Source organism: Marmota marmota, unplaced genomic scaffold (assembly GCF_001458135.2).
Source record: "Marmota marmota marmota unplaced genomic scaffold, marMar, whole genome shotgun sequence".
Lineage (NCBI taxonomy): Eukaryota > Metazoa > Chordata > Mammalia > Rodentia > Sciuridae > Marmota > Marmota marmota.
In genome coordinates, this window is record NW_025999900.1 from 57,870,230 (window position 1) to 57,891,650 (window position 21,421).

Sequence of the window (21,421 nt, forward strand, 5' to 3'; positions counted from 1 at the left end):
CCTATATATGTTGCCAAGCCCTATAAGAGAGAAAAGCAGACAAAGATGGAAAAGATGCTAAAAACTTCTGGAGAAAAACTTTGGTAACTCAGAAAAGGAAGAGGGTAAAACACAGGAAACTGACAGGAGTCAAAATTTCTCTTTAGACCATGAAACTGAAATAAATACACACACACACACATACACACACACACACAGTCTCTCTCTCTCTCTCAAGGTTAACAAACCTTGAGATACTTAATGATATTCCTCTATTTTACTTTATAAATTAGTGTTTATAAAGCAGGACATTTTAAGTGTTTATAGTGAGTGCTCTGGGGGAGAGCAGCATATGAATGGGAAATATACTCATGAGGGTATAAGTTCTCTGTATGTAGACAGCATGTAAAAATCCTTTGCTATATGGGGGAGGAGAGGGTGGGATTGGGTGGGGTTAAGGTGTGTGTGTGTGTAAGAGAGAAATGTGAAACTAGGACCTATAGGAGGCCTGAATACCCTGAAAATGAACACATTCTTAAATACAGGATACACCACTACACTAGAATTGACCAGAGACTCAATTCTAATTTTCTTTTATCTGTGAGATGTGTGACGTTTTCACTTATTTGCTCACCTGAAAAATGTGGATGATACTGTATATCTCATTTGGTTATTTTGAGCATTTTATAACACATACATGGCACTTACTAATGTTTAATTTAAGGGAAATATTATATAAATGGCATTTAAGGACACCAACAATACTGGTATGTTCTGAATCAAGAGCAAGCACAGGATTTGTGGGGAATATGAGGGTAGGAAGGAAGTATAGTCTCCTAAGAGCAGAGCTAATTAAAGATCCATAAAGGGAACTGAAATATTAACAACCTAAATGTATTATATACTTCTCTGTTGCAGATTTGTCAAAGTACTAAATTAAAAAAAAAAAAAAAAAACAAACCACACAACAAACTCTACTCAGTATGTGAAAAGCTCAGTAGATTTATACCTCTGTATCTAAAAACAGAAGATGGTGGTTTACCTTGGGTATAAAGATAACTGTAGCATGATCACTATTCTTAAACCACCATTCCACTAGTGACAAATAGTAAATTAGTAGTCTTATTTCTATTATAATAAAAAAGGAAAAAGTCTAGAACTTAGTGGGGTAGAACCATGATTATGCTTTTCAGAAAACTCTGGACGTCTCCTGGATGGTCACCTCTTACATGATCATGTGCTGACTTTACAACAATGTGTCTCTTGGAGACATATTCCCTCTAATCCCAAATGAGAGCAGCTCCAGAGTCAGAAGGGGCACTCACACGCTTCCTAGCTGTAAACTAGGTTATAGAACCTTTGCTCATGTGTGGGATAATATCTAAAGAGAATAATGTGAATAAGGTGCTTAACACAGTGGCTGGCAAGGAACAGATACTCAATAAATTCTTCTGAATAAGTGAGTACAGTATAAAACTTTTTAAAGAATTAGTAGGGGCTGGATATGTAGCTCAGGAGTAGAGCACCTGTCTGGCACAAGCAAGGCCTTGAGTGTGATTCCAAACAAAAAGGAAAAAAAAAGTGAGCTTTAATTTATAGATTTTAATCTGCTTACAGAATTTTATGCACCTTTTTTTGGAAAAAATAATTATTTTTTAGTTAGAGGTGAACACAATATCTTTAGTTTATTTTTATGTGGTTCTGAGGATCGAACCTAGTGCTCTCGCATGCTAGGCGAGTCGTCTACCTCTGAGCCACAACCCCAGCCCTGTATGCACTTTTTTAAACCCATGATTTCTAGAACCTTTCTTACAGTTTCTAAATCTGGTAGCCAAAAGAGCTTTCGGAAAATGCAAATGTGATCAGGCTACACAGCTTGCTGTAGATAGGATTGAACATGGGGCCTGCACAACCTAGATAAGTGCCCTACCACTGAGCTACATCTCTAGTTCTTTTAAAATTTTATTTTGAGACAGGGTCTCACAAAGTTGACTAGGTTGGCCTCAAACTTTCAATCCTCTGCCTCAGCTTCCTGAATAGCTAAGATTACAGGCATGCACCACCATGCACAGGAGGATGAGGCTTTATGATTTCACCATGGCATACAAACTTCTTTATATCATCTAGCCCTGTTTGCCTCTGTAGCCTCACTTCTTACCCACCCCTCTTATCTTTGCAACCTCATTTTTTTTTTCCCCAGCCCAAAGTGCCTTCCTCTTCAGGCCTTCAAAGCTGCTGTTCCTTCTGTCTGACTTGCTCCTTTTACCTCCAATCTTTACTTAAATCCTATTCTTTCTCCAGGTCTTGCTTCTCTGGGAAGTTTCTGAAGATGTTCTCCAATCCCTACTCTCCTCACTGGGTCTGGGACTCCTCTTCCTCCTAGGTGCTCTCCTAGAATCTAGGACCCTGTTTCATTAGGGCACTTCTGCTATAATTGCTGGCTGGTACTTGCCACTGGACTATTGTACCCATTACTTTAAACTCAGGGCCTAGCACAGAGTAAGAGCTAAGTAAGTGTTTGCAGAATAAATAAAATACAGGAATTCATAATGTAATTCTATGCCAAGGGGCCTGTATGAATTGACAGGCTATATATTTTCTGCTTCAATAATGTCCCATTTTTACCTTTATTTGCTTGAAAATTCACGCAGCAGCTCCTCCTTCAAGTTTATAGGCCTGTTATGATAATAAGACTTACAACATTGCATCCATCTCCCCCCTCAAGCCACCCCCCACTTTTTGGCAGTGCTGGGGATGGAACCCAGGGCCTTTTGTATCCTAGGCAAGCGCTCCACCTCTAACTATACTCCCAGTCTCATTTACTTCTATTTAATCCAATTCATCTAAAAAATAGCTTAGAAGTAGTATTCACACCAGTGAAGACTTCAGGTTTATATTAAAAAAAAAAACTATCAATTTACTAAAAAACGAGGTATAATGATAACAAAACTATTTAGTCATATAGTTTAGCTTAAGAAAATTTCTAAACCTTTCATAAGTAAATATAAGCTCAAATGTTAATAGATTTAGAAAAACAATGTGATGTTCATGTACTTTCTAGAATCATTGTAATGGATCAGTTTCAAAATCCAGCATTGCTCTTTGAAGTAAACTTCAATTAGTAAGGAAAACTGAGTAGAAACCTAATATTAAAACCAAATCATGGGATGGGGTTGTAGCTCAATGGTAGAGTGCTTGCCTAGTATAGGTGAGGAACTGGGTTTAATCCTCAGTACTACATAAAAAACAAATAAAATAAAGGTTAAATTCTTTAAAAAAATCACCTTAGTAAAGGTCTAATTCTATTGAGGCTGAAGAGAAATATGTTTAGAAACAAAGACAAACAAAAACATCTAAATGTATAAATGTATTTTTTTCCCCTCTCCAGATTTTTTATTGGTGCATTGTAGTTATAAATAATGATGGGATTTTCTGGGCCCAGTGGTGCATGCCTATAATCCCAGCAGCTTGGGAGGCTGAGGCCCTAAGCAACTCAGTGAGACCTTGTCTCAAAATAAAATACAAAAAAAGGGCTGGGGAAGTGGTTCAGTGGTTAAGTGCTCTTGAGTTCAATCCCCAATACCCCTCCCCCACAAAAAAGATAGGATTTGTCATTACATATTTTTGGTTTTCTACTGCCACTTTCAGATATGCGGACATTTACCTTTAAATACTATGAGATGTAAAACATTATCAGCAGTTTTGAATATACATCAATACTAAGTATGAGGTGAATAAAAATGTTTTAGTGCAAAGAACTACAACAGAACTTGAAGTCTTTTAATAAAACAAAGTCATCCCCCTTTTGGGGGACATACTAACCCACATCATTTTAATAATAGAACCTGATAGTCATTACCCTGAAATATATGAAAAAATGTAAAATCATGTAGTTTCTGGACAGTTTATAATCACTCAATGTTTTAGCAGTCCTTTGGAGACAATGATAAAAAGGTAGTATTGTTAACAGTACTTATCACTGGAAGGGAGATTAGGAGTTGTGAAATATTCTGAATTACTGCCTGAATCCAGCCACTAGTGCATCTATTGCTTATAATTTTTAGAAAGTAACTTAATATAGTTATTAAAAATAAACTGTAGCTGGGCATCATAACACACACCTGTAATCTCTTAACTTGGGAGGTTGAGGTAGGAGGACTGAAAAATTTAAAGACAACTTCATCAACTCAGTAAGGCCCTAAGCAACTTAGTGAGATCCTGCTTCAAAATAAAAAATAAAAAGAGCTGGAGATGTAGCTAACTGGCAAAGCATCCATGGGTTCAATCCACGGTACCAAAACAAAACCAAAAGCTCTAAATGTACCAACAAAAAATTTCTCCAAGATTTATTAAATATGAACAAGAGAAGACAGAGTGATATGTATATTGTGATGCTATTTATAAAACAAAACAAGATATGTATGTGAAACACATACTCACATGCACACACAAAGATCTGTAAGGAAACCCCTGTTCAGAGCATCATTGATAAGAGTCCGGGGAAAGCAGTGGTCATGGGTGAAAATACACTTTATATCATATTTCTGTATCATTTCCCACTTTTTCAACAATAAGCACAAATTGCTGTTGAAATGAATTAACTCAAATTTAAAGTTTTGGCATAGAGCTGTTGAGGATGGTTTATTTATAAATGTTATAAAACATATAATCTAAAGCCTTTGAAAGTACAAGTTGTATGTGGAAGCTCAGATCCTGAGTGTATGTAGGTATTTAGTTATTTTTGCTTTCAAGTCCATCTTTTGGTCAACAGAAGTAGCCTTGGGGAGAAAACAATGTAGGCAATTGCTTCCTCATCTCTAAAATGGGAAGAAGACAGCAGCTACCACATAGGTCACTATAAAGACCAAATAAAGTATCCCTTAAAAAAAAAAATTCAGCCCAGTGCCTTTCCCACAGTAATAGTTAAGTAAGATCATTACTCATCTAGAGTCTTAAATACTTTCTTCTAAGCACTTCCAAAGCCAAAAGTAGACAGACTGCTTACATTTGGTCAGAATCCTTTGGATATTTTAGGGGATAACAGCAGAATTTGATTTTAAAGCTGAAACTTCAACTTTGTACCATAATTCTGGGTTTGAAAAGCCCAGAGTGTCTTCCTTCTTCGGTCATTGTCTTTTTTCTTAATCAAATATTTATTTTTTTAGTTGTAGTTGGATACAACAGCTTTGTTTTATTTTTATGTGGTGCTGAGGATAGAACCCAGGGCCTCACACATGCTAGGCAAGTGCTCTGCCACTGAGCCACAACTCCAGCCCCTCCTTCTGTCATTTTCCTACCTTAGTCACTTGTATACTCCCCCAATCTTATTTTATTTAATATCAAATAACCCGCATCTTGGACTCCCATTAGTTTTTGTCCTCTGCACTGGAAGGCCTAAGAGTAGTCAAAATTTGACAATGGCAAGTTACAAAATAAACTGACTTTAAGAAAGGTGACAATTAGGCCATTTCTCTAAGAGAAAAGGGGGCTCTAAGTGCATCAAATTAGAGTGGGAGTTTATACCAAATAATACCTATGCTACCTTGGGAATGCTCTATGGACCATTTTTTATGATGTTCTACCATCAAAATTGGAATGTTCCTCAAAACTGTAATCATGTAAGTGCTGAGGCTGAATGTTTAAAGAGTCTGAATCTGGTGAACTTTTATACTTGGAACTGTGCTGTCAAATATGTGCAAAGAAAACAATTCTTACCAACAGAAAACTCCTACAGAACTGTTAACACAAGTCGGTTTTTAAAACACATGTGAGAAGGCCCTCCCACTGTGAGCCACAACAGTGGTCAGTGCCTGCACATCTATAAGGAAACTAGCTCAAATTGAGAAGCCCAGATGGAGTTTATATGGTTAGTGTGTGGCAGAGCCAGGATTGGAACACAGGTCTAATTTCAAAGCTCATGTTTACAAAATACCATTGTATAGGAGCACTATTACTTATCTCAGAACCTGTACAAATGGAAAACCCATTTTCGAAGCTTCTCAGGGCAATGAAGAGGAAATGAAACAACATATGTGAAGTGCCTGTCATGAAGCTAAGTGCATCGTGGAATTCAAAACCTATTTGTTTCATTTCTCTTTTCCCTGGAATAACATAACAATGATGTTCAATAAATGGTAACCTTAAATATAAAAATTAGCTTACTCTATGTCTTATTTTAAGACTGACATCAAAAGTTCTGATCAACGAATGTTAATTAACTATTGTACTTTAATTTGAAAGTTATATATAAATAGTGATATGTGCAAGGTATAATGAAGGACAGTTTCTCAATAATTCGAAATAAAATGTGGTATCAAAAATTTACAAATCTCCTGCTATTTTACCTTTTCCTTCTAGCAATCCTTGGAATTTCATTATCACAGAGAAAAGGTTTGCTTACTGTTGAGAAAAGACTTCTAACTAAATTCCACATAATTTTAAATAAAAATAAGAAACACAGACAGGCGTAGTGGTGCACACCTGTAATCCCAGCAGCTTGGGAGGCTGAGGCAGCAGGATCTTGAGTTCAAAGCCAGCCTCAGCGAAAGCAAGGCCCTAAACAACTCAATGAGACCCTGTCTCTAAATAAAATACGAAATAAGGCTGGGGATCTGGCTCAGTGGTTGAGTGCCCCCGAGTTCAATTGCCGGTACCAAAAAAAGAAGAAACACAACAGATTCTACTACAAGTGAACTGTACGTATTTTAGAAACACTTCTTGTTATGGCTATAAGACACAAGATATATATTTACATTTAAAAAGTCATATAAAAAGCCATACTATTCATTTATATGTATTGTCTTTTATGTTTATAAACAGGGGTGAATGAACATTCCATTTCAACAGACAGGAAACAAATATGGCGACTTCTTACAATTTTATTTTCCCATAATAAATTAAACAAGTAAAGGTAATTTAGAGTAAGAATTTCCAAGTTACTTTAATGCTGAGTTATATTACTTATTGTGAATATAAATCATTGTCATAATCACTGTAAATACATTTTTATTTCTGAATTTTAGATGCATGATTAATTATTTAATCTAAATTGTAAACTAGCGCAAAAGGTTATGGTTGACCTTGGATTAAACTATTTTGGCTTCTGAATATGAACAGCGGTGGGCTGAATATACAGTTCTGTTGGTAGCATGCTTGCCTCGCATGCACAAAGTCCTGGATTCAATCCAAACAAAAACAAACAAAACAGTGTCATTTAAAATTCAACTGATATTCTACTTCATATCAATGGACAACAAGTAAACAGCTGATGAGACAATTTTATTTGAAATGTAACTTAAAATTCTGAGTTAGAAGGCAGTTACACATTGTTTAGACTATATTTAAATTTATGTCTCTAAATACTTCAAATTTATCTCCTGGATTGGAATTAAAGTGTTTTCATTTTGTTTGCAACTTCTAGGGCTAAGCATTACACACACACACACACCCCTTGCCTTTTTTGCAGTAATGGGTATCGAATCCAGGTCTTGTGCATACTAGGAAAGCATTTCACCACTGAACCACACTCTCAAGTCCCCCTTTTTCTTTTTTGTAAAAAGGTTACTCAGTTTTCATAGGTATTAAAAATAATTCAAAATATGAGTCTAGTAAGAGCAAAGCTCTGTGTAAGATCTTGGGTGATTCAAAGATGACCACCTCTTATTACACAACATAATAATACACTAGGTGACAGAGTAAATGAAGCAGGTGCATATGTAATTGCAAACAAGTTAGAAAATTGAAAAAAACTAAGAAAAATAAATGTTTTGAAAGTTGTCAGGAAGTAGAAAATATCTTTAACTTGGAATGACTAGGATGAAACAAGGTATGTGAGTAGCATGTCAGTTTGGTCTTAAAAGGTTTAGATAGAATTTGAAGATTTAGCAATAAAAGGCAAATCTACTCCAGGAAAAAGAAAAACAAAGCCCAGAGGGAGAGTTTATAAAAAATGGTTTGTTTGAAAATAAAATATGCAATCAAGTACTATGCTTTAAAACTCAGACTTTAAGTAAAAATTGTTTTAAAATGTTATTTCATTATGATTACAGATATATAATCTCAAGAGTCCCTTAACTGTCATTCAAGAAGCTAAAATTAATTTTAATCTGTTGTATGTTTAACTGAAACCTGCATTTACTACTCTGATCTGTTGATAATGGTCTTTAGCTTAGTTCCATTATTCTCTAGGAAGTACATTCAGACTAATCTGCTGAAGAGGAAACAATTACAAACAGAAGTAAAATGAACTGCCAAATCCACTGAACTGCGACAGAAGAAAGAATGTCAACACTGGAACAATGGAGAGGAGGAGAAGAGGGAGTAATGGGTGGGTGAGTGGGGACAGTGAGTCTGCTAGTTTGCATTTATTTCAAGTCACACACTCTTGGAAGCTGACCAAATTGCTAAAGAAAAATTAGGTCATTTTGTTCAGTTGCTTCTCTATCAGATTTTTAATTCAATAAAATGTAATCATGTTCATGATTAAAAATATGGCAAATGCAATATGCAGTCCATTTTGGAATGAAAGTTATAAATAAATTTCATCTTCCAAAGATTAAAAATGCATTTTTGATCCAGAAAAAGTTTAAAGTCTTCTGTAAAATGTCCAGCACTGAAATATTCATGTAGATGTTGATAATTCTGAGCTATTTTGTTCTGAGGTCAAAATAGCTGTGGGTTGTTAAAGTTCTAAGAAAATCTACAGTTCTTCTACAGTGTGGCATTTTTCTCAAAAACCTGTAAAACAATAAGAGGTTACCCTCATTGTTTTCACAATGTCAAAACTATTTACCAGAGTGTGCTAAGATCATTGTCAAAGTGATCAATCACCTAGTTCTTGCAAGATTCTTCCAATCTAGTCATTTATTTTGGAATTTTATACACAAGCATTGCTATCAATCAGGTTTTTTGTGTAGCGCGCGCACACACACAAACACAAACAACAACAACAACAAAACACCCACAAAAATCTTCACAACATTGCTGGGAAAGCTGGAAACGAGGTCCAGTAAATAAGATAGACAGAGGGCTGCCAGGTAGCGACTCCACCAAATGGAAGCCAAGCATGGCCAATGAGTCACCATGGCACCCTGGCCACAAGGACTCCTGCTCTGTCTGGACAGTGAATGTCAGCACCACATCACAGTTGTGATGTGACTTCTTTTTCCACTAGATGTTGATGCTCCATTCTGTTTCCAGAAATAATTCTCTATAATAGTCTGCTTTTGTCATTAGATCTTATTTCAAAAAGCCTAGTTGACAAGTTGAAGCCCTATTCACAGAGAACTCGGAAGCAAATCTTTGGCCCTTTAGACTTTTCCACTGGTAAGTGGGCACTGCCATCTATTAAGACCTATACCATGAAGAATTCTCCAAAACTAGGAAGAAGGTTCTAATGCTGGGCAGCCAAACAAGTCAAGACTCATACACAAATAGAAAAGAGAATGGCAAAGAACAGAACAAAACCCTCTGTCCTCTAACTGTTCTGGAGCAGCCTGAGTGGTGACCCACACAGGTCCCTATCCTCGTAGTTTTTTAAACCTCCTTCCAAGGCCTACATTACCCCACACCCCAAACAGTTCAGTGAAAAATTGGGCTCAGGACTGAGAGTCTTCCAAGTTGATGCTCAAGCATTACTGTAGTCTGCTATTTCATTTCTATGATGAGACCACAGCCTCCCACCCTCAACCCTGGGATCTGTCCTCAAATGCCCCTTTCTCTAACCATGCCCAAATTCCTGGCCTCAGATTGGAGCCAGAACTGGTTCGAGTCACAACTTCATCCCTTACAAGCCTGGGAAAAGACTAGTTATTAATCTGAGCCCCACAATACTGTCAGAATGACCAAAAAAGAAAAAGCCCTGTGTAAACTAAGATTATAAACATGATCTCATTTGTTCACAATCCTCATAGATATGATAAATTCTTCAGTCCTTTAGGACTGTGGCCTTCTCTAGGTCTCTCTGGGTCTATAACAGGCACTGATGTCACATCTTTTTTCTTCATTAAAAAATTAATTTTGAATCAAAGTTGTATGTTCTTATAATTTTAAGTCTAATAGCACTAAACACTCCAAAAACATTCCCCTCTGTAAAATGTCCAGCACTGAAATATTCATGTAGATGTTGATAATTCTGAGCTATTTTGTTCTGAGGTCAGTAGTACTTATGCCTGTGGGTTGTTAAAGTTCTAAGAAAATCTACAGTATCTCTTCCACTCTTAGTCTTCCTCCCCAGAGGCAACTACTGCCAGTTCCTTGGCTTTTTCTTCAGATATTACCTCCATATTATAAGTTTTACTAAAGTACTATTCTGTGTTCATGATTAAATAATGCTTATTGCTCTAAAGCTGTATACTAGAATTATATTTTCTTTCACATGCAATTTTAAATTACTTAGAGATATTTTCTCTTAACCATTTGCTTGTCTATGAATTTAATGCTAATTCTTCATGAATGCAAAAGATCCATAAAATCTCTTTCAGTGCTACTTAAATGCTGAAACATGTGAGTTTCAGATTTCCTCCCAGACACCTCCTTCCTGAAGCTTTTCACCCTCCTAGTCCAGTCTGGATTGGACATTCACTAGAGCAACTACTCAGCTCATACTAAGGTTTCCCTTTGCTTTTCTCCTGTGCTGGACCCCAATTTTCTGGATCTCATACCTCTCTTTTCTTTGGTGGAACACATCCTCAGTAGCTTCTTGAGTATGGAAGCAGGGGAGATAGATTTTTTGAGGCATGACTGAAAATGTCCTCATTTAGTCTTACACTTGATTGGTGATTTAGCTAAATATAAAATTTTCCGTCAGCTCTTTGAAGGCACTACACCTGTGTATTGTAGTATTCAGTAGCTGCTACAATAAAGTTTAAAACCATCTGATTCCTACTTCTCTATTATAAGACCTATTTTTTCCCCTATTATAATTTTAGAATCATCTCTTTTGGCTTAGTGTTCTGAAAAGTAAGGAACTTTTTCATATGGAAATTCCTTTAAGTTTGGGCCATAATTCTTACATTACTTATTAGATATCATCTTTTCTTTGTTCTTCTCTGGTATGTAAAATTCTAAAATTACTATTTTCTAAGATGTCAGATCTTCCAGATAAATACTCTAGTTTTCTTACATAATCACCCTTTTTGACCATCTTTGTTATTAGCTACTTTCTACAGTTAATTTTACTTTTCATTCTGCTATTTCCAAGAGCTCCTGTTTTTGCTTTTTTGTTTTTTATATTCAATATTTATTTTGCAGTGCTGGGGATGAAACCAACGGTTTTGTGTACAGTAGGCAAGTGCTCTACTGTACTATACCCTGAGCCATGTTTTTACTTTTATATCATCCCACATATGTCTCACTGATTCCATTAAATGTTGTTTTTTATATGGACAATTTTAATTCCATGGAAATTTTCTTCTCCATTCTGTCTCTGCTATTAATTTGTTATTTTTATTCTGATCTGTCTCAATTAGTTAGCTTTCCTCAAATGTCTAGTGACCTTGGACAGGTTTTCATATATATAAGTTCAAGTAAACAATAAATAACTGGAAACGTTGCTGTGTAGGAAGGATTGCTGATTGTAGTCTTACTTGTACAACAAATAGAAGCAAACTGGAGTTTTCAATGTGCAATGAGTCTAATTTCATTGTGGAAACCCAAAACATCAGTACCTATAAGTATCTATACTTTTGGGCTGTTCATCATTCCAGAGCTCCAATTCCTTCTTATACTTGCCTGGCTAGTACTAGAGCAGGGGAAAGGAGTAGGTGATCTTACCATCTAGTTTGTAGGCTTTCACATAATTCCCAATTTCAATCCTGTGGCTCATTCCAATACTCCTCTACAGGTATTTCCAAATTGAGAATCTCTCTAGCTCAATTTCTTTACAAAGTTCGGAAATTTTAGGGAATTTCAGGTCTGTTTTTATGTTTGGTTGGAGAGGGCAATTGATAGGGTAAGTGAGGGAGAAGAAAAGGGTTTATCACTTGGTTACAGTGTTATTAATACAAAAACAGGCAAATGGATTATTGGAACAAAACAAAAGAATGAGTACTGACCTATATATAGAATTTATGTACACACAGGAACTTTAAAGGTAGCACAAATTAAGGGGGAATGGCTTGTTTAATATAGGATACTCGCCAGGTGCGGTGGTGCACACATGCAATCCCAGTGGCTTGGGAGGCTATAATCAGAGCGGCTCAGGAGGCGAGGCAGGAAGATCACAAGTTCAATGCCAGCTTCAGCAAAATGGAGGTGCTAAGCAACTCAGTGAGACCCTGTCTCTAAATAAAATACAAAATAGGGCTGGGAATGTGGCTCAGTGGTCAAGTGCCCCTGAGTTCAATCCCTGGTACCAAAAAAAAAGAGGATACTCAGCTCAATATATAGAGCATTGCAAAACTGCATCCCTTTCTAATAGCATAATACAAAGATGAATTCCAGGGCGCAGGAAAGGGCCCAAACACTCCATACTGAGACTTAAATCTGAATCCCTATCTTTAGTTATTCACTTTGCTTCTCTTTTCTTTCCAGAGTACTTAGTACCAACTGGTCTAGGTCATTCCAGAGTTCTGTGGATGAATGGCCTCCCTTCTCTGGAGTAGCCCCCTTAAGCTCTAAAATCACAGGCCCCTGTCTCTGTTATGCTAATCATTATTTCTCTATTTACTTTTTATCTTCTAAAATTTTCAATATCCCTTTATCCAACTGCTATTTTCTTCTAGATTCTCCTTTCCTGGAGAAATTATACTTTTTTTATTCCTTTAGAAGAATACCAGGGCGTTGAGGGAAACAAAAATAAATTCAAATTCAATTTGTGACATATACATGGAAATCAAGTGAAGTTAAATCTGGTCCTAAAATGCCAGGCATAGAGCTATAGATGAGGCCCTCCTACCTACTTGAGATTGCCTCCTGGCTGCTCTTGCCTAATGCCACTGCATAAAAAGCAGTCTGTGTAGGGCAACAAGTTTCTCTTTTACTTCCTTGCCAAACCACCCTGGTTGTCTGCCTCTACTGCTTGTTTTAAATATTGCTCTTAAGTTTCTTTGTCTACCTTGAAGAGTGTAGGTAGTCTCAGGGTCCCAGCCCCCCTTGTTAGAATGTGTATCCTTTTCAAACTAGGCTTTATTTTTATTTTTCAATTCTTAAAATTGTGGTAAGCCATGCACAGTAGCACCCATTTATAATCTCGGTAATTCAGGAGACTAAAGCAGGAGGATGACAATCTCAAGGCCAGTTAGTGAGACCCTGAGCAACTTACTGAGACTGTTAAAAAATTTAAAAAGATGACTAGGGATGTGGCTCAGTGGTAGAGGGCCTCTGGGTTCAATCCCTAGTACCAAAATTAAATAATTAAATTATGGTAAAATACATAAAAATAGAGTGGTAAATTTAATGTTATAAGTGTTTAGTTCAGTGGTATTCAATACAGTCAGATGTGCAAACATCATCATCATCATCCATCTCTATAACTCCTTTCATCTTTATAAATGAGCCTTGTTCATTTGAATCACAAAACAAGAACAAAATGACTTCTCAATTCTCTGCAAGATGGTATATAACTAGTACCATGCTAGATGCATGAGAAAGACAGTAATTCATTATACACAATAAATGTCTCAGCATATTATAGGTTCAGATTACAGAATCCTTGTTGAGAGAAGCTGATTGCAGAGTGACAAGCAACCTGATACTTAACAATAGTTTTCTAAATGCAATGATAAGAGGTACATACCAACATCCTATAGTGATAAAATTATAAGAAAATCTTAAAATCAAAAATTGCCTAGTAAAAATCTATGAAATATGCTTAGCATGTGTTTGATTAATAAATTTATTTTTAGAAAAAAAGGGCCAGAGGTAGTGTTTGCTTAGCACATACAAGGCCCTGTGTTCAATGCTTAGCACTGAAGAAAGAAAGAAAGAAAGAAAGAAAGAAAGAAAGAAAGAAAGAAAGAAAGAAAGAAAGACAAGACAAAGTGGTAGTGAAAGATTTATGTTGCCATAATGACTATCACTTGGCAGCTAACAATTATTGAATTTATCAGGCACCATTCATCATTTCCTTTAATCCTCATAAAGCTTGCAGTTTATTATTAATATTATTGTTTTTAAAAATGAGAAAATGGCTTTAGAGAGGTTGTGCAATTTGTTTAAGGACAAAAAAGTTAAGACATGATGGAAAAGGATTCAAACCCAGCCTGTCTGGTTTCAGAACCTGAGATCTTAAGTTTTATGGTATAAAAATCACTCCCCAAATGACCAAATAGTCTACTTCCCATGGAAATGAGGTAAAAGTTAAGCAAAGTTATGGTGCATTATAAACTCTAATTGAATATTATCATAGGTATGGGGGAAAGATATATCCCACATGGAACACAACAAAACAGCAGACTAAAAAAAGCTCCAAACTGTATTTTGAATAATAGAAGGAAACAGAAGCAGATATAATATTGTTTTTGTTTAGAGTAACTAGATTAATACAAGATTTGTTTCATATAACATATAAAATACAATTTCTAGCTAAAGGACAAACAGAACAAAAAGCCAAAAAACCCCTCTCATTTACGAAAAGATAAGTAATCAGTATCATTCAAAGATCCAAAACTGGCTTACAATTTTACTCTTTATTCAGTTCTTCTTCTTTTATTTATTTTTTTGGTATTGGGATTTAACCCAAAAGCAATTTATCACTACATCCCAGCCCTATTATTATTATTAATTTTTTATTTGTAGTTGGACACAATACCTTTATTTTATTTATTTATTTTTATGTAGTGATGAGGATTGAACCCAGGACTTTGTATGTGCTAGGCAAGCACTTTACCACTGAGCCACAACCCCAGCCCGTATTATTATATATTTTTTAATATTTATTGAGTTGTAGATGGACACACAGTAACTTTATTTAGTTTTTACGTGGTGCTGAGGATCAAACCCAGTGCCTCACACATGTGAGGCAAGCACTTTACCACTGAGCTACAGCCCCAGCCCCTTTATTTTTGCTTTTGAGACAGGATCTCGTTAAATTGCTTAGGGCTTTGCTAAATTGCTGAGGTTGACTTTGAACTTGCCATTCTCCTGCCTCAGCCTTCTGAGTCACTGGGATTACGGGTATGCATCACTGCATCTGGCTCTCATTCAAAGCCTCCGACAAATTTGATTTTATACAACAAAGAAATGGTAGGTCAACTGCTAGATTTCTTCCAAAAACATTTTTCTTGTCTTACTATTATTAACGTAATAATTCTTATTTTGAATTAGTAAAAATGTATTTTAATGACATTTTCATTGTGGCAAAAAAAAAAAAAAACTATTACTAAAAAGATAATGGTGAAATAAAATATCTAAAAAGATTGTTTACATAAAAGAAACCATAGCATTTTTGAATTTATTTTTATTGGTGCCTTCTGTACTATTCTTCCCATCTTATGACTGGCCTTGTTATTTAACTGGGACTTTTATTTTTTAATTTCTCAAAGCCCTATTAATTGATTCATATGTATTCCCTTCTTTCCCTTTTTTGGGGTGTTGGGAATGAAACCTAGGGGTCTTGAACATGCTAAGAGTCTTTGCATAAGTTAGTAAACTCCTTTTGCTCTCCTATAAAAAGCCTCTCCACCCCCAACCTGCAGTACAGGGGATTAAAACTCTGGTACTCTACCAATGAGCTACATCCCCAGGCCTTTATTAAAACTTTGATACAGAGTTTCACTGGTCAAGTTGCCCAGGCCCTCCTCAAATCTGCAATCCTGCCCGAGCCTCCTGCAATGCTGGAATACAGGTGTGCACCACTGTACCCAGCACTGAAGATCTCTTTCCATCTCTGAAATGTTAGGATTCTAACATTTACCAACAGATACATACTTTGTTCATTTCCTTCTTTTTAAATATTTATTTTTTAGTTGTAGTTGGACACAATACCTTTATTTTAATGTGGTCCTGAGGATCGAACCCAGGGCCTCCCACGTGCTAGGTGAGCGTTCTACTGCTGAGCCACAACCGCAGCCCCCTTACTTTTTCCTTTTGGTGCTATGGATCATACATAAAGTACTGAGCATGCTAAAGCACATGCTCTATCACCAAGCTACACCCCCAGCTCCAATATATTTCTTTTAATTTAATTTAACTTTCATGTTTCCATTCGCTTATAACATAAAAAAGTACTCTCCTAATTTAAATTTTTTAGTTTAAAAGTAACTGAAAAAGGCAAATGAGTTCAGTTCTGTGTTATAGGCTGTTGTTTTATATACAAATTAAGCCTAAAAATAAGATACTAAATATTTGAAAATTTAAAATAGAAACCCCAATTGATTCAAATAAATTTATATCCAAATGTTGTTGTTTTCATTTTGTAATGAACTTACTCTAATTCCAAATATTTAAGGATCAAGAAAGCAAAAAAAATATAAATACCAGACAGAGTACAGGTGGGTAATTACATATTCCTAAATCTAAATTACATATTCCTAAATATTACATTAGGAAAGAAAGAGCCTCAAATCGCATCTAATGCTCTTAGTCACTATTACTGAATGCCTGATTTTAATATTAAATAAAGAACCACATTAATACTGACCCTTTATCTGTCACAGATGTCATAATTGTAGGCTCAAAACTGACCCTGAACATACCAAACATTGAAACCATAGAAAGAAATTGGTTGTATGTACAATTTGGAAGTAATTTTAGAAATAAAAATTAAAAATCAGGATTTCATACCTTGTGCAAGCATGTTAAATTCCAAGAATAGTGCTATGTGGTAAAGTTCCATGGCTTCTTCTGCCCTGGTCATGTTTGGCTTCCCTGCAACGAGAGCCTGAACTTCACTTAGACTCCCCACAGAGGGGCTACAGTGCAAAACGGAGAGGTCAACCACATCAGTGTACATACAGTGTAGTATTACTTTAGCATATTTTTTTGGTATAATGGACTCGTCTAATATAATTCTTGTGGGAGTCCTCAAAGTTCGGTCTGTGATTTCTTCTCCAGTCCGTATCCTCCTTTGTAATAAATTTCGGAAAAATGGGGACCGTGCAGAAATAATAGCCTTGTGGGCTTTGAGCTCTTCATCCAAGCAGTTCTGATTTCCTCCAAAAGCTTCAACCAACTCAGAGTCTGAAGAAAAACTAAGGACAACATCATAATAACACATGTAATCAAAAAGTCCACGCATATCTACATCAAGGGAATTCGGTGTTCCAAATTCTTCACTAAGCTGAACAAGGATATCGACATTTTGAAACCTCGAGTCCTCCATTCCAAACTCACCCGTATAAAGGTAGTGTAACAAAGCAGAAAACATGGGCATATCAATACCAGCTGTATTGATGTCCATTATTATCTCTGCCCCATACTCAGGTGAGGAAGAAAGCAGTGTTTTAAAAAATGGACACCTTGCTGCCAAAATGGCACGATGAACAGGAAAACAAGTTTCTTGAAATATTAAGTCTACATCAGTACAATACTTGTACTCATAAAGATCAGCCATATCTTTCTGCAATGTCCGGGCTTCTGGTCTAGCCAAACTGGCTTGTAGAGAAAGCTCCTTTAAGGCTGAAGTTCCCTCATATTCCTCCACTAATGCATTGACATCTCTAACATCCCATCCAGAGAGGAGTTCTCGCATCTGCTTGGCGTGATCAGCAGACCTATTAGATTTTCGACGCTTAATAAACTTCTTTCTGAGGGTGGCAAGGCCAGAGGTTCTCTTTTTTTTGTCTTGTGGTTTCTCATGGCCATGTTCAAGGCTATACAATTTTGATTCACAACCATAGCCTTGTTGAGAATAGGATGATGTCCCTAAGAAGAAAATTAAATACATGATAATTTGTTTCTTTTTATTTTAACATTCATTTTCACATAACCTGTTTGAATGCTCAAAAATGTTATAGACACTTCTGGACCACTCAAATAAATCTTTTATTTTTATAAGGGAACATAAAAATTTCAAACAATTTTTATATTAAAATTATAATAATTTTTATATTAAAAAGAAATAAAGACAAATAGAATGAATCAGTCCAAATTTTTTTAAAATGCCTTTGCTTCTCTGGCAATCAAAGGCTGATATCATGGATCTTAATTATGAATTTTTAGGAAATGAAACATAGGTAGAACTGTAAATTAAGAATATCACTTGTATATAATTGTGAAATACTTCTTTTTCTTAACTACACTAAGGCTGCACTTGAATAGGGAAAGTAAATAGACCAGGACACACAAATGGAGATTACTAGTTTGTCTAGGTAAGTAATTGGCAATTTTGGTTAAGATAACCAAAGAAAAGGTCAGTTGTGCTATAAGCAGATTATTTATAATAAAACTCACACAAATCAGATTAATATGTTTGGGGGAATCTAAATGCTGTAGAATTATGATCTACAATAACTTTCCCATACCTCAATTCTCTTTTTATCCACAAAGACCACTGAAAACACAATTCTACTTATAGTTGAATATAGAAAATATAGTTAGAAAAACTAAAATTTACCTATAAAAGTCTGCTGGGCCTGTGAGTTTCCCCCTACCCTCGGGGAGCATGAGTGAGGATAGTTAGATGCATTAGCACCCATTTTCTTCAGTCACTCAGGCATTCCATCTGCTGGTTCTTCAGAGTATAATCCCAATGGCCTTTATGCACTTTCAACCCTGGATCCAGCAGCCTCTTTTCATCCATTTCTTGATATGAAACAAAAATAATTTTATTTATTTTTTTCAAATGTATCTAAAGTCACACAGAAACAAGGCAAGTTTACTGAAAACTGCTTTTATTGCAAATAATGATATGCTGTCAAGTTCACACATAAAATTTTCAGAAAATGTAAAGGAACCATTAACCTTGAATTATGACTGTGCTAGCTACAATTTTGAGCCATAAAATGTATCAATTAGGTACTTTCTAAGAGAGCAAACAAGAAACATATCAGACTAATTTAAATTACAGTTATAAGAAGAGTATTTGAAAATGCAGGGAAAAGTATTTTTTAATTTTTATAAAAATGCTTAGAGGCAATCACCAGTAATCATAATCTAACATTCTAGGAAATTCACAAACACTTAACAGGTCAATACCAGTACTAGACATACAAAGATGGATAATTAAAAGATTGGTTTGTTGTTTTTCTACTTTAAGATAAAATTGCTTAAATTGATCTTTCATCTGTGTAATTGGGCATTTTACTAAAAGAGGGGGAAGTAAAGGTGGACAAAGCTAAATATGTTTAGGCTAAGTAGAGTTTAATTTTGAGAGAAGCTATTATAAATGGAGTGACATATAAGAAAAAAAAATTTTTAACCTATACTCCTCATAAAGCCTGAAAATAAAAATACTACTATTATCTGATATTGTGATTAGCATGGATAGGGCATCTAAGCAATAAGAGATAATTTGGGCAATTACAGATTGAATTCTGAATCACGGAATCTCAACTCTCAGAGCTGCTAGCAGGGGATACATGCTGAAAGAGAAGAAACTCTTTAAGAGAGGACACAGGGTTAACAAGAACACACCTAAACCTTTATACCATCTGGCTATATAAAATTTATCTGACTCAAAGGGATAATGTTTTAAGAAGAATAAAAATAACTTAAAATCTATTATTGAAACTGTTAGGAAAATAAATCAGCAAGCAGGCAGCTAATCGAGACTCAAAATGAAAACAAAGTATTTTAACAAGTTGTTAACAAATAAATACAAATAATCACTGGAAAATAGAATGGTGTCCAGATTCTTGAAATGTATTGTGATCCTCATTATTGATATAGCATAACCTAAAGAATACACATTTAAGCTGGGTAAGATGGTGTATGACTGTAATCCCAGCAACTTGGGAGGCCAAAGCAGGAGGATTTTAAGTTTGAGGCCAGCTTCAGCGACTTAGGGAGATACTGTCTCAAAAATCAACAAACATTTTTTTAAAGGGCTGGGGGTACCACTCAATGGTATAGTGCCCCTGAGGTTAAATCCCAGTATGGGGGTAGGGGAAATTCACATTTTAAAAAATCATTATTAACATTTGTATTCTCTTATTATACACATGCACACAGATATGTATGTGTGTGTGTGTGTGTGTGTGTGTATGAACACTTGTGTATGTATAAATTTATTTACCTAAGCATGCAGACCTCTACTTATAGTATTCAGGATAAGACCAGGAAACTTCCGAGTAACTAGATGTAGATAATGTAAAGTAGCAGTATGGTAATTAACTCCACTAAATCATTTATGAATAAATTTCCTATTGAAACTTACCTGCCTTTCTATGGGAATACAATCCCCCCTACATTTTGCTTCAGTGTATATTATGGTGTATATTATGGGAAATATGAGATGAGACATTACAGTGCATTTCAAAAGAACTATACAGCAAGAAAGCGAAAGAATTTATTATACTATTTTATATATTAAGTGGTATAAGACAAACAAGAAACACCCCATAGGATTGAGGATGTAGCTCTGTGGTAAGGTGCTTGCATTTGTGAGGTTCTGGGTTTGATCCCCAGCACTACATATATAAATTAATTCTTCCAGCAAAGTCTGTTTGAAAATAGATAATTTTTAAAAAGTCTGGTGATGAGTGTCACAGCTTTCCATCCCTGAATAATAGAAATGTAGAAAAAGTTGATGTCTTTTTTTCCCCCTGGGTAATTCATTTTGAATGTTGCAAAATAGAAACTGAGACTATCAATTTCAGTTCAAACTTAAACTCTAACTCTGATAAATCCTAGTTTTCAAGTTGAGCCCCAAAGAAAACTCAGGTGATTCAAGCTGGGCACTGTGGCATGTGCCTGTAATCCAGAAGCTCAGGAGGCTGAGGCAGGAGGATCACAAATTCAAAGCCAGTCTCAGCAATTTAGCGATGCCCTAAGTAACTAAGAGAGACACTGTCTCAAAATAAAATATAAAAAAGGACTGGGAATGTGGCTCAGTGGTTAAGTACCCCTAGGTTCAATCTATAATACCAGGAAAAAAAAATTATCAGGTATTTTTAGGCACTCTTTCAAATAAAATAGGGTCCTAGAAACCAAATGTGCTTTGTATACAGGTCAGATCCTAATCTTACTCATTAAAAATTTACATTTAAAGCAAAAATAGCACGGACAAAACTTTTTCAAAATGTATGAAATATGTTAAGAAAAATCCAGAATAAAAACATTATGCAAAATAAAAAGCCTTTACTAAAATGAAGGAGAAAAAAATAGCTAAAAAATAAAATTTGAATTTAGTAGTAATGGTAGATATGAAAATTGTGGGTCAAAGAAGTTTCTGAATAAACAAATTCATGATGTCACTCCTGTGGTAGGCTGCTTTTTACTTCCTGTATGCATTCTTGGAGTTCTCTACTGCTTCATTTTTGTTAGTTTTACTTTCTTAATTTCTATTGACTAAACAGCAAATTCATTAAGAACACAAAGCCTGCCAATGGCACAAAGTTTGCTA

The 21,421-nt window shown here is 35.4% G+C and overlaps 1 protein-coding gene across 5 annotated transcripts in view; it reads right to left on the reverse strand.

Annotated features, from left to right (window-relative positions):
* The window catches only part of Btbd7 (BTB domain containing 7), an 89,146-nt gene that overhangs the window by 37,017 nt on the left and 30,708 nt on the right, over positions 1-21,421 (reverse strand). For 3 of the 5 annotated variants that reach the window (XR_007345947.1, XM_048799229.1, XM_048799230.1), the window contains exons 2-3: positions 18,473-18,660; positions 16,702-17,781 (exon numbers count right to left, since the gene is read on the reverse strand). Coding sequence is in view for 4 of the 5 variants with exons in the window: in XM_048799229.1 (XP_048655186.1) it covers positions 16,702-17,781; positions 18,473-18,554 (1,162 nt within the window). In the remaining variant the exon portion in view is untranslated. Of the gene's footprint in view, positions 1-6,547; positions 8,716-16,701; positions 17,782-18,472; positions 18,680-21,421 lie in introns of those variants that run through there. The other 2 variants (XM_048799231.1, XM_015495023.2) reach the window with 2 other exon arrangements.